Source organism: Varanus komodoensis, unplaced genomic scaffold, assembly GCF_004798865.1.
Source record: "Varanus komodoensis strain SLA01 unplaced genomic scaffold, ASM479886v1 scaffold4, whole genome shotgun sequence".
Lineage (NCBI taxonomy): Eukaryota > Metazoa > Chordata > Lepidosauria > Squamata > Varanidae > Varanus > Varanus komodoensis.
In genome coordinates, this window is record NW_025335941.1 from 28,164,599 (window position 1) to 28,177,231 (window position 12,633).

A 12,633-nucleotide genomic window follows, 5' to 3' on the forward strand; every position below is an offset into this window, starting at 1 on the left:
TGGAGAAGGGCCACATCCTCTTTTTATCACTCCATTGGCTCTGCTACTATTAACAGGAACTGGATTATTTGGAGTGGTACCGAGGCTTGCAAGATGCATCCAGAATTTCACTAAGAATATCAAGAGGTTACTGGGATATTTTGGGTGAATGGTTTTGGCACTTCACCATAAAGAAGGCACAACTACACAGACACAAGGGGGGAAACAGCTGCTAGAATTAGTCTTCTCTATCTGAGTATATAGTATTTCATTTATGTATACAATTCTGCTATTCAATTTTTGCTTTAAAAATCTAAAACTCTGTTGTGTGGATGGAAGTAGACTATTACCAGCACAGATGGAAATAGATTGTTAGTGACTGAGCTTCAGTGTACAAGAGTTCATCATCATTAAGTGGTTATGTTATTCACTTTTCTTTTTTTTTTACAGCAAACTAATTTTTGTTATTTGTTTTTGTGGGGTTTTTTTGTGCATTCCTGCTGATTTTGAAGCATCTTATCTTGTTGAAGCTTAGTAAGCAGCTGCCTGTTCAAGAAAATATTTAAATTTCATAATAGAAACCAAAGCCATTCAATTAGTTATGATGCTTAAGATGCTCATGCATCAGATTCAAGTTATCCTCCCAAACAAAGCAGGAAAGACTGTTGTTTTCCCTCAGTTTAAAACTGAACAAAAAGATTCTTCATTGCTGCTAATCCTATCCTCTTGGGGATGATTTACAGAACACCCTGCATCAGCTACTAACAGTTTGAAAGAAAAACTGGGAACAATGAAGTAAGTTTGAAAGGTGATGCTTCACCCAACATATTTATTGTTCAGATTTTATTTTATTTTGCCTTGTTGAATGGCTTCAGCCAGAAAAGAGTAATATTGGTCCTTATAGACGAATAAAAACAATGGCTTTTTTTTCTCTTGCACCCTGATCTTCTCATTCTAGCCCTGTTGTTTTATACTGATTAGCTTTAAAAAGATATAGTCATTGTCCAGAGAGTAGCATCAGCAGAACCAGAGCTTGAGCTCTGCTTATGATAGGGCCAATCAGCAGTCCCAGCTGCAGCCTTTTATGGCTATAGTTCAACTATAAGGCAATGCTGATACATCATATCAGACAACAATGAAATAACATGGCACATTCTCATTATAGCAAAATCTACTGAGTTTCACTTTCAAAACAAAACATTAATCTCACTGGCAGCTCCCATTACAGAATGAGCAGGACATTTAAAAAAAGAAGTCCACAATGTTGATTCTACCCTGACCTTCTTAGCGTAGTGCCCAGGTCTCAATTTGGGTCATTTTCAAAGGATGAAGAATTCCATTTACGGTTTTCTTGCAAAGTTTACTCTTATTCTGAATCAGCCTTTAAGCATTATATGAAGTCCTTCTTTCTCTCAACATGAAAGACAGCAAATTGTGACCATCTCCAAAACTGTTGCAACTCTTCCTGCCCTATGTAAGATGCAAAGCAGTAGAGGAAAAAAATGACATGTGGGAGATGGAATACTTATTATACAAAAAAGTAGCTCCACTAATATTGTCAATAAAAGGAAACTGGCCATCAATGGCCTTTGTGGAAAGAAATTGAAGGATGAGCTTGGCAAAGAACATTTGCTGTGTTTCATTTCCTGGTGGAATGAGCTGTCCCTTTTAAGGGGTTAACTGGATGAGAGCAATTGGTTAGAATTAGCCTCCACATAAGACCTCAATTCCCATGATGAAACAGAGAAGTCTGAATATATCTGGTGGCAGCACATATTCATTGAAGCTTGTGTGGCTTCACACTATGACTGCTTCTGCTTTCTCAGTCCATTAACACAAGTCTTCTACTGTAACATCACACCACAAGGGACATCCTTGTTGGGAACTCATTCTGAGGAAAAGAGAAGCAAAAATTGTAAAACATAAAATTGCATCTTTTAGAGCATGAAGAGAAAATACAACCTGGAACAGAAGTGGACATTTGGCATCTGCTTTCAGGCAAGAGGGAATAAGTAATCTCCTAATCAGGGTGGAAGCCTCCCCACATACTTTAATCATGCCTTTCCACCTTGATCCACCCATCCACAAATCCCATAACCTCAACATGAAGGACCACTTCACATATAAAGCTTCTAGAAGTCTGTTTGGAGGCACCTTTTCATTCCAGGTTCAAAACATGCCCATGGTAACTGTACATCTGAGCATTTTATCATGAACACAAACTGCAGTTTTGCAAGCCACTCCTAGAATGCTTTTAGGGAAGCAAAATCGTAGCCTGAATTTTGTATTGAGTGATCAGAAGGCTGGTCACCACAGAACCTCAGTGGAAACTAAGTAATCTGATGGCATTCCTTACAGACTAAGAAATCTCTTTCTAAACAGTGTAGGCTGTCACTTGGTCTTTTTTTTCCCATCACTTTTCAATTAATCAAGTCAATATGCTTAGGTAGGACAAGAGCACCACCTAATTTTTCTTGGATCATGTATATACTTCTATTCCATACTTTGTTCTCAGCCCAGCACTTTTTCATGGCTAGTTCTTGTGAAGGTGCATCCTCTTCTTCAGTGATCAGTGGGCAATTTTCTAATGAAACATAATTGCAAACTGCAACTTCTAGTCTTGGTAAATAATGGAGCTCATCAATGGAATATCAAAGACTGCAGATGCACCTTGGGTCCCTCAAGCTGAGAGAAACCACAAGTCTTTAAGAAAGAAAAAAATGTCATTGACTCAAGACTGCTTCAGTAAAATATCTTATGGAAGCACTCTCCCTTCCCTTAAGTTCCTTTTATGACAGCTGACCCACCTGCTGAAAAATAGATACCCCTTTCAAGCATTGTCTCACATGAAAGCTGTAAGGACATACTTTAAATCTTAGAATGCTAAAGAAAAATGTTCTACTCAAATAACTAGGATTACATATAGGCAATTCCTGTTTCCACTTAATTACTTAACATTAATTTACCATTTAATGAATATAGGTTTATTTTGATTGATCCTTGATTATCTGCTTTGAGCCAAAGACATTCTGCTGCAGAGATTCCTCTCTGCCCTCCCCTTCCTATCTGAATGGTGCCCACTTTTTATGAGATATTTTGGGTTCCAAAACCTATTTTACAGTGCAGGTGTCTATAATGTTAGATTTTCCTGGAAAAAAACACTTGGAAGTATCTTTTTCCAATTTGCAGTTTGGCTATCAGAACCAGAGTGCAAGCTATTTAGAAAGAAGTGGTGCCAAGGTGCACCAATACCCCAGATGCCAACTACCCTGCCTTATGTTCCCTGTTCAGCCCATTCAGATCAGGAGGGTCAGACATGGCCTTACTGGTTTTTTGGGTTCTTTTTTCCTCTTCTTATCTGAGGCATTGAGGTTAGATTGTTCTCTGCTTCTGTATGAAGGCCCCCGGCCCAATTCTATCTCACTGTATGGTGGCAGAGAGTCTTCTTCCTCTTGTTGTGGAGATTGCTGCTGCTGCTGCTGCTGCTGCTTCTGCCCTGCTTTGTAGGTGGATGGTGGTGACCAAGCATAGTATGTTCCTCCTCTTTGGCTGGATTGTGAGCTAAGCTTAGAAGGTGTCTCACTATGCTCACCACCTTCATCATAGCTTTGTGATTTCCTCTCAAGGGCATTGGTGAGGTAAGAGTGATCATACTTCTGACTCCCTCCAGGTGTCCGACACACTAGCCTAGGCAGTTTTTCCTCATGGTTTCGTCTCCTGGGTGGGCTATAGGTCCAGCCCCGATCTGAATCTGTCAATGGCTCACGGTTTCCTCCCCTGCGTTTGCCATAATACTCATCTGACTTGTCTAGCTGCTGTACTGGCCCTCCACGTGCTCCTCGTGATCCTGATCTCTCAAAATGTCGGGGTTCCTGACTACCCTCTGTCCGGCGAACATGCTGACTGTAGGACTCAGCAAAGGCTGCAAGTTCATCCATGGAAACAGCTGGCACTCCCATTGAGAAACTTTTCCTTGAGAGCATTTCTGACTTTGATCTCTGTTGGCTGTGGGAGACAAGGAAAAGATGCCTTTACATTTATTTTAAATCAGTAAACCAATTTGTAATCTGCCATTAGTCTGTTCAAGCCAGGGTGAATAGATAATAAGCTCCAGGTGACTACCTGAATAACAGATACCAGCAGCCCCATATTTTCCTTCTCCCTGTCTTTCCTAGAAAAAGCAGAACTGAGATCCATCAGAGAAAACTGATTCTCAGAACTGACACATCCAACTCTAGAATGTAGGAAGCTGTTTTATATCAGGTCTGGTTCAGTAGTGTCTACTCTGGCTGGCTGTGACTTTCTGACATCTCAGGCAGAGGTCTTGCCTCTAACCAGATATCTAACTCTTTTGAAGTAGTGAGCCAGGGACTGAACCTGAGAACTTCTGCAGAAAAAGCGTATGCTCCACCAATGACCCAATGTCCCTGCCCTACTGCCCTGGACAAACCACAGGGTTGATCCACAGACTCTAATATCTGTGTTCCAGAGTGTTGTACTAGACCTCAGTACACAGACGGACACAGCTATTAACTTACTATTCAGATAATTGTCCTATGGTCTTCACCTTTGGCCTTCTATCTAAAAGGCAGTGTCCAAATTATAGAATCATAGAATAACAGAGTTGGAAGGGGCCTTGAAGGCCATCAGGTCCAACCCCCTGCTGTTGCAGTTTTTATATAAAATAAATATAGTTTATAGAAGTAGTTTTTATATAAAATAAATCAGGTGCTGATTTGATGAAAAGGAAAATGATCCATATTTTCCAGATACCAAATTTGCTGATCTGCCCATGTGTCTTGCAGGTAAACACATAATCGGAGAGCAAAATGCAGCTTCCCCTTATGTGTAAATGGAGTGACAAATGCACTGTGTGACATGGCCTGCCAACTGTACAAAAGGAAAGCACTGATGGAATCCTGAAGAAGACTGTCCCTCTGATAAGACACTGCCACTCAGACTTCAATTCTTCCCATATTCAAAGCAAATAGTAGCAACTTACCTTATTCCAGTGTTGGCACTTATGGTGTGAATAGATTGGTACACTCAATTCAGTCCTTAATGGGTGCCTTTGATTGGTCTGAAGAACCATCATTTTAAGCAAGTTACACAACAGATACACATCTGTTTTGCACCTGACCACATCTGGAGTGAGCTGGGGACACTCTCTCTCTCTCTCCCCCTGCCCACATCTCTCCACTCCCTGCCCTTAGAGATATAGGCATCATTGGGAGGGCATGGAGGTAAAGGCTTTTCCCATTCCCAAGCAATTGCCACTGAGATTTCTGCTTTAATGCCACTATTAGGAGCCAGAAAAAAGTAATCTTGGGAGAAATATCTACACTCCTCACAGTCCATCTGATCATCTAGGCTGCAGCAGGAAATGAGTGGGCCCTACCAGCTTTCACATATTGGAAAGGGAGGACCCCTCCTGTTTAAAACAATCACAACAGTCAATTGTTGATGTGACTGCCCTCTGAGCACCTTTCCCACTTGCTAATCAGACATGCAAAGAAGCAAAAGTGGCGGAGAGGCATTTTTTCATCCCATTTCTGCAATCTCGCTGGTATGGCACTTACCTGAACCTGAAGCTGCCCCTCTCTTCCCTATAATCAGAGCACGTCTGAGGCCTGGATGTGCCACCTCCGCTGACGACCCCTGCCCAGTATTCTGCATCACCATCCATATCTCCTGAAGGAGGAAGAGCTTTTCTGCGCACCTGGCGGTAAGGCTGGCGGAAACTGGCATCTCCCTCATGTAGGGAACTGAGCTCTGATATGGTGTTATTGTCTGAGACAGAAAAAAAGCATAGAAATGAGGATAAACTTCAGTGAAGATAAAAGACTGGGAAAATTAAAGCAATCTGTACTTAGGGACAGTTGGAAACCTTTCTTGTTGTATTAGAAAGGAATTAAATCACACAAAGGAGTCTCCCAAGAAAGACTAGAAATTTCATAACAGGTTTTCTAGCTGTAAGACTCTTTCTGTATGGAAATTATCTATGTATTTTCTTATGAAAATAAATATGACATGTATGAATGAAGCGAGTGAAGTTATACAAATGGTGGCAGGACTTGTCATTCAGATGATCAGTGTAGCTCTCTGAATAAGAAGGAAAAATCTTATCAGAAATGTGGGTTTAATTATCAGAGCAAGGCAGATACCATTTCCTTCCACTTCCTGGTGAGATATACAGGCAAGATTGAACAATTTCAATTAAGACTAATCAATGCATCAATGTGGAGCCATGGAGTATACATCAACAAAGTAGTAAAAACAACAACAACAATCCCAGAACAGAGGTAGACCCAAGGACATAGGAAATATATCCATGTGACCAAGGGAAGTTTTCATTCATATTTCTCAAACATCAGTTCCACAGTAAAGAAAACGCAAAAGCAATTTGTGTTATGACATGTGGGTTTGCTGGTCAAAAGAAGAAAAAAAAACCTTTTGTGGGGCATGCTCAAGCCCTTGCATGCCCCTACATATGTGCTCTATGAATTCTGAGCTGCAGAATAGGAATGCAAAACTCATATGATCCTTGTATTACTACACAAACTTTTTCACATGCACTCTTTCATAGGCACTCTTCTACAGAAATAAAACCTGAGAGAAACAGACCAAGGTGGGTTTCAGCCTCATTCTTTCAGCCTGCATGATTGGATTAATCATGCAGACAAGGTCTGTATGATTAATCCAGCTTAACTTTTTAAAATGACTTGTTCTTTTCCTCCCATCACCCTCATTGCCTACTCTATAGCATGCAGTGACGTCTGAATCCTAGACATTCCAATCTGGAGGAAGACTTTTTATAGTTTTTCTTGTGGGTGGAAATGGCAGCATGTTCAGTGATGACTTTTATAGAACACCATGTAATTTGTTAGTTTTTCTCAAAGCTGTGATTAAAGTCATCCCTTGAGTTTGTCTGTCAATTGATTGAGGCAGATTGTGTGTCTGTGACTGCCAGGACCTGCTGGCACTTTGGATCTATTGAATGTGCATGCTAAAAATAGAGGGCCCCCGAGATATCTGTATTCACTGTATCTGAATGGACTAGATGACTCATTCCCTTGGACTACCTCAATATGCAGAGCTCTATTTCCTGTCCTATTTCACAAAAATTGATGGATGTGTAGAGACAAACATAAGGTGTGAGGTTAGCCCTCTGTGGAAACACAACATGTTTGTTTAGATGTACTTCTTTCTAACACTGAACTCAAAATAAGTATGTTGATTCAATTGTTCTCAGTGCTGGTTGGCTTTAAACTGATCACATCACTAAACTTACCTCCTTCCTAAAACACTTTCCCTATATTTTAAAAATTGAGTCTACATTTTTAAAATAGTGGGGGACAATGAATGTTTTGCATTGAATAAATGTGCATGTGGTGCTTTAAAAATAAAGGAAAGAACTTCTTACTTGAAAAATTGGAGGGGTAGGGGAAAGAAGGCAGACAACTGAATGAGTGTTTGATTCATTGGCCAGTATGCCTGTAAAATGTATTTAAAGACAAGGAGAAAACATGCTTGAGCAACAGGGTTAAAAACTCCAGGGATCTTTGTATACCACCAACACTGTAGAATGTTAAGGAATATTTTCAGTAAAAGAAGATAGACTGGCACTAGCATTCTAGTCTGTAAGCAGCACAAGAAAAACACAGAAAGCTTCTCCAGGTACAAGCTCACCACCCAAACGGTACATCCTACATTTTACCTGCTATTCCCAAAGAAGTATTTTTTTTTTTATTTAAAATTATTCAAATGCTGTTTCACAATCTTGCTTCTGAGTCTGTCATACTGTCTACTCCAGGTGTAGATGACCCAATGTTCAGGAAGATGCATGGTTCTGGATTGTGGTCTAAGTACTCTATGTTCACATCAACAACTTTTCTGTATAATGTATAAGGCACATTTTTCATACCTTAATACTAATACCCAAACCTGTAAGTAAGATGTACAAGCAGTAACACATTTTGGTCCATGGATGTCCCTATTGGGGCTGAAGTATGAAGGAAAGCTAGCATTCAGAAATCATATGGTGCCCTACTTTCAGATTTTCATTCTTATTTTTGAACAGAGCATTGAAATATTTTTATATCAAATACGGGTTTCTCTGATACAAATTTTGGATTGGGATGTATGCATTTACTTTTGGCTTGGAGCAGGAACATCTTTGATCATATTATATATTGTTTTTGAAATAAAGAGCAGATTAAGCATAGTTTTAACTTACAAGACTTACAAATTATTATCTAGGCCATAAATAGGGAACTGTCTTAATTTTAAGACAATCTAATGAACAAATAAATTAAATTAAAATTATCACTGAAGTAATGCACCTGTGTTCAGACTTTAATAGTCCATACTGCATGTAGACAGTCACCATACTTCTTCAGAGTAAAAAATGTAGAAAACTTGATGTCAGAGGAAAGTTCTTAGTTTTTCATGCATGATAGCATTCTGTGGAAAAGAACTATTTTTTTCCCATGTGAAGGAAGCATTCTATCACATGTACCCCAGCCTACAGCACATGACACAATAATACCTAGACAGGGATTTACCAGCCTAGTGTGAATTAAGCTTGCATTAACTGTGCCAAATACTGCTGGAAAAGTTCCTAGTGGGTACTTTTGAAGCTTAGGATGGAAACAGGGTTCATACAACATGACAACCTACTATGGCAATTATGTGTGAACCAGTTACTGCAAGAACCATTACTTAAGAAACAGGTTGAGTAGCAAATAGGTTTGGGTTAAAATTACATTGTATTATAAGTCACACTATGTTGGCTGTTTCTCAAAATAGCTGATCTGTTTTCTCACATCTCTCTCGCATCCTCCGGGCAGGGTCAAACTGAGCCAATTCTTTCTCAACATAATATAACACCTTCATAGAATCTCTGTCTTTGTCAGCCTGGATCCGATAGCCTTTGCGCACTGTTGGGAAAAAAAAGGGATTGGTCAATATACTTCTTTATAAACTTTTATGTGCCCTGTTTGGGCTTTCTCAACTTCTGCCTTATTATTTATCTAAGGATTCTTGGCATATCCAGATATCCATTTTAAGTATCAAATAATGATGCTTCATGGGTTTCTGAGAGCTAGGAAGAAAAAAATCTTCTGTTGACTTAAAATCCGTAGGAAACAGGTAAACAATATTGTGTCCTCCAGATGTTTTGGACTACAACTTGCAAGCTCTGCAACCATTGGCCAGGGACTTATGGGAGTTGTAGCCCAAAACACCTTGAAGTTACTAGGATGCCCATACCTGCTGTAAACCATAATTTTGACAAACTTATACACTTCTACGCTTTACTGATTTCAGTGGAAGAGTTATTACATTCCTTTGCACTGAAATAAATAGACCTTTAATAGATTTAACTATAAAATGTGAGATATACTCCATTTGGATGTTGTTGTTGTTGTTAGTTGCGAAGTCGCATCTGACCCATCGCGACCTGATGGACAACTTTCCTCCAGGCCTTCCTGTCCTCCACCATCCCCCGGAGTCCACTTAAGCTCACGCTGACTGCTTCAGTGACTCCATCTAGCCACCTCATTCTCTGCCGTTCCCTTCTTCTTTTGCCATCTATTGTTCCCAGCATTTGGCTCTTCTCCAGTGAGTCCTTCCTTCTCATTAGGTGGCCAAAGTATTTGAGTTTCATCTTCAGTACCTGGCCTTCTAAAGATACAATCAGTGAATGTCAGTTTCCCCATATTCTGTGTGCTAAGATAGAAATTAGTAATGTTTGGCCCTCTCATCATCTCTTACTATTGGTCTGGTTTATAGCAAACTTCAGTGTATGGCAACTGAGAAACAGTGCCAACACCAGATCAAATCACTGGGTTAGAGTTAAAGGAAACTGAGGACTACAGTAGATGTTCTGTGCAGTGACATTTAAAAACGCACATACAAGGTCTGTGGTCCAAAATGTTGGGTTTATGGTTTTTGTTTTTTTCCAATGGATACAGTTCTGCTTTGGGCTATTTGATGATTTTTCACTCCTAAATGCTCTCCTCTAGATCTTTCATTAACAATGAAAAAATGTTTTAGCAGTTCTCATTAGCTCATCCATTCTTATTTTGAGTGAAGGAAGAATTAAAATGCACTGATTATTTAATGCATGACTTTTCCAGGATCCTTCCAAAGGTCAATACACAAACACAAGGATGCAAAAGCTGTATTGCCAGTGCATGGTAATTAATTAATTTTTCACTAATGTCATCTCAATGCAGCACTATGGTAAAAGTCAAGTTTGTGACTATTAGCAATTAGATTTCTTCCACCAAAATGCCATCTGCAGTTTCAGGACTTAGTGGCACAAGTTTTTGATCTTAAAACACTATGCAATTCCGCAGATAATGGCACAAGTGTTTTCCAATAACTATCAATTGTAGTCAAAATAGAATTTCATGTGATTCCAAATAGGCTTACTTGGAAGTGTCCCACTGAGTCCAACTACATTTATTCTAAAGTAATATGCACCTGATTGGACCCTTAAGTCTTGCATATGTAAAATGGTTTTTTGGGGGGAGGGGTTGGTTTTTCATAATCTCACAAGTTCTGATTCAAAGTATTGATGACATACTCGAGTCTACATTGAAGGCATACAGAAATTTGTGCAAGTTATGCTGAGATCAAACTAAAAACTCTGCTAGTTTGAAAAAGTGCATATTTCCCTTCTAAAACAGAACAGTCTAAAAATATTCTAGACAAAAGCATCATGTACCAAACAGAGGGAGACAAGGGCGGGGTGGGGGGAGGAAAGATATCTTGTTTTAAATTTGCATAATTGTGTGAATTTACACATTTTTATATTATCTCCATAATAGAAAATATAAAAGAAGCTATTAATATAAAACTATTAATATGAAAGGAGATGTAGGAGAAATACAGAAACAAAACTATTTGCATAAGTCCTTCAGAACATAATGAGCACCACAATAAAGCATGCTCTCAAATGCAACCCCCAATTAAGTCACAAAATAAAAAATACTGTAGAGTTGTAGATAAGGGCAAGGTGAGATCTATGTGCAATTTATAAGTCCCTGCTAAGAAGTTGGTGCAGTACTTTTCATCTCATATGTTATGTTTCTCATATGTGATGACCTTTCATGTCAGCTGGAGAGGAAAAAGAAAAATATGGCCAATTGCAAGTATTTGGCTCTGAGCTAAACAGATTCACAAAATGACAATGTATATGGGCTCTACACCAACACCTGTGCCAGTCTTTGCAAGAAAAACATGTAGACTGGAATGATGTGGTTACACCATACAGCACATTCCTGTGGATGGACTCTAAAGGGATTGTAGCATGCCTTCATAGCTCTTTTTGCAGTGTCACCTTCTTTATTCAACTTAAGCTGAATATCACCAGTAATACAGGAAGCTACCATTCAGAATGACATATCCTAAATCAGCCTGACATAAAGACACACTCAGGGTGATTTTACAATGTTGTTGTTAGTTGCGAAGTGGCATCTGACCCATTGATTTTACAATACATGGAAGCAAAAAGCAAAGCCTACAGTGAAAATAACTACCAAAACCTGTACCTTATTTTTCTGGAACTAACATCCTTTCCTAATCTTGCAACCAAGATTAATAATACACACTTCCTGCATGCAGAATTTAGCTCTGCCTTGTACTAAGGCTTCAGATATTATGACAAGCAATCAAAAAGGCTGCTGAAAGTCTTCAAATTACCGCTTTGACTTCCTGCGCTGGATTCACTTGGTGCTAAGGGAGGAAGGTGTGACTTGTCCATCAGGACAGCATGAGGGTGGACTCCACCCACAGGGCCAGTGGGAATGTAGTAAGGTCCAGGGATTGCTGTTACTGCTGGAGGATATCCAGCCTTTGCAGCCTTTCCCGCTTCATACACTGAAAAAAACAAAAAACAAAAAGCAGTAAGTAACTGGCGGTTTGCAGTTTGCAGCTATCTTGCCCTTAGAAATGAGGACTTAGTTAATAGAAATTGAAAGAGCCAACTGATTTGTCCAAGGGTGTGTCTACACCAGCCTTTGGAGTCAAATGATGTGGAACTTATTTTAAACTAACAATCTCACCCGGAGGTATTAGAATTGTTTTCATAGCTACGTTAGTTTATATAGCACTCCAGCAGCAAAATCAAGTTGGAGTCATAATAAGGTTTTCAAAGCTGGTTTATTTATGCAAAAAACCTATTGTATTTATTTATTTAAAAAAAAGTCCACTGAGTGAACAAATGCAAAGCATAAACAGAATTTGAGAGAAATTGCCCAGCAGTGCTCTTCATGTAAATAAATTGCTTCATTTCTCTTTTAGCTTCATAGCTATTCACTTTTAATTCCATTGGCTGCCTCAAGCTTGCATAAAAGGCCTATGGTTAGATGACCAGAGAGTCCAGTTTATGTCATAATGGGACTTTACTGCTCACAACAATAAGAGATACAAATTTGTGCTGTCATTCATATGTCTGATCTTTTTCATAACGTAGTTTCCCTGATGCAGCAAGGTCTATGTGCAGAAGGTGACTTATATACATGCCAACACTGTCGATTTCCATGTGAATCTAACTGCATGTTATCCAGATTGATGTAGTCATCCAGTCCCTATTTAAGTTCCTGGACATGTCTTTTGACGTAAAAGCATTTAAAATACGTACATCCA

General features: G+C 39.2%; 1 protein-coding gene across 2 annotated transcripts in view; it reads right to left on the reverse strand.

The window, feature by feature from the left end:
• Positions 1-813: 813 nt before the first annotated feature.
• Positions 814-12,633, reverse strand: part of ILDR2 (immunoglobulin like domain containing receptor 2) — a 46,273-nt gene continuing 34,453 nt past the window's right edge. For both annotated transcript variants that reach the window (XM_044442758.1, XM_044442757.1), the window contains 5 exons: positions 11,689-11,865; positions 8,805-8,918; positions 5,559-5,769; positions 3,306-3,984; positions 814-1,870 (listed from right to left, as the gene is read on the reverse strand). In XM_044442758.1, coding sequence (XP_044298693.1) covers positions 1,835-1,870; positions 3,306-3,984; positions 5,559-5,769; positions 8,805-8,918; positions 11,689-11,865 — 1,217 coding nt within the window. In that variant the 3' untranslated portion in view covers positions 814-1,834. The remainder of the gene's footprint in view (positions 1,871-3,305; positions 3,985-5,558; positions 5,770-8,804; positions 8,919-11,688; positions 11,866-12,633) is intronic.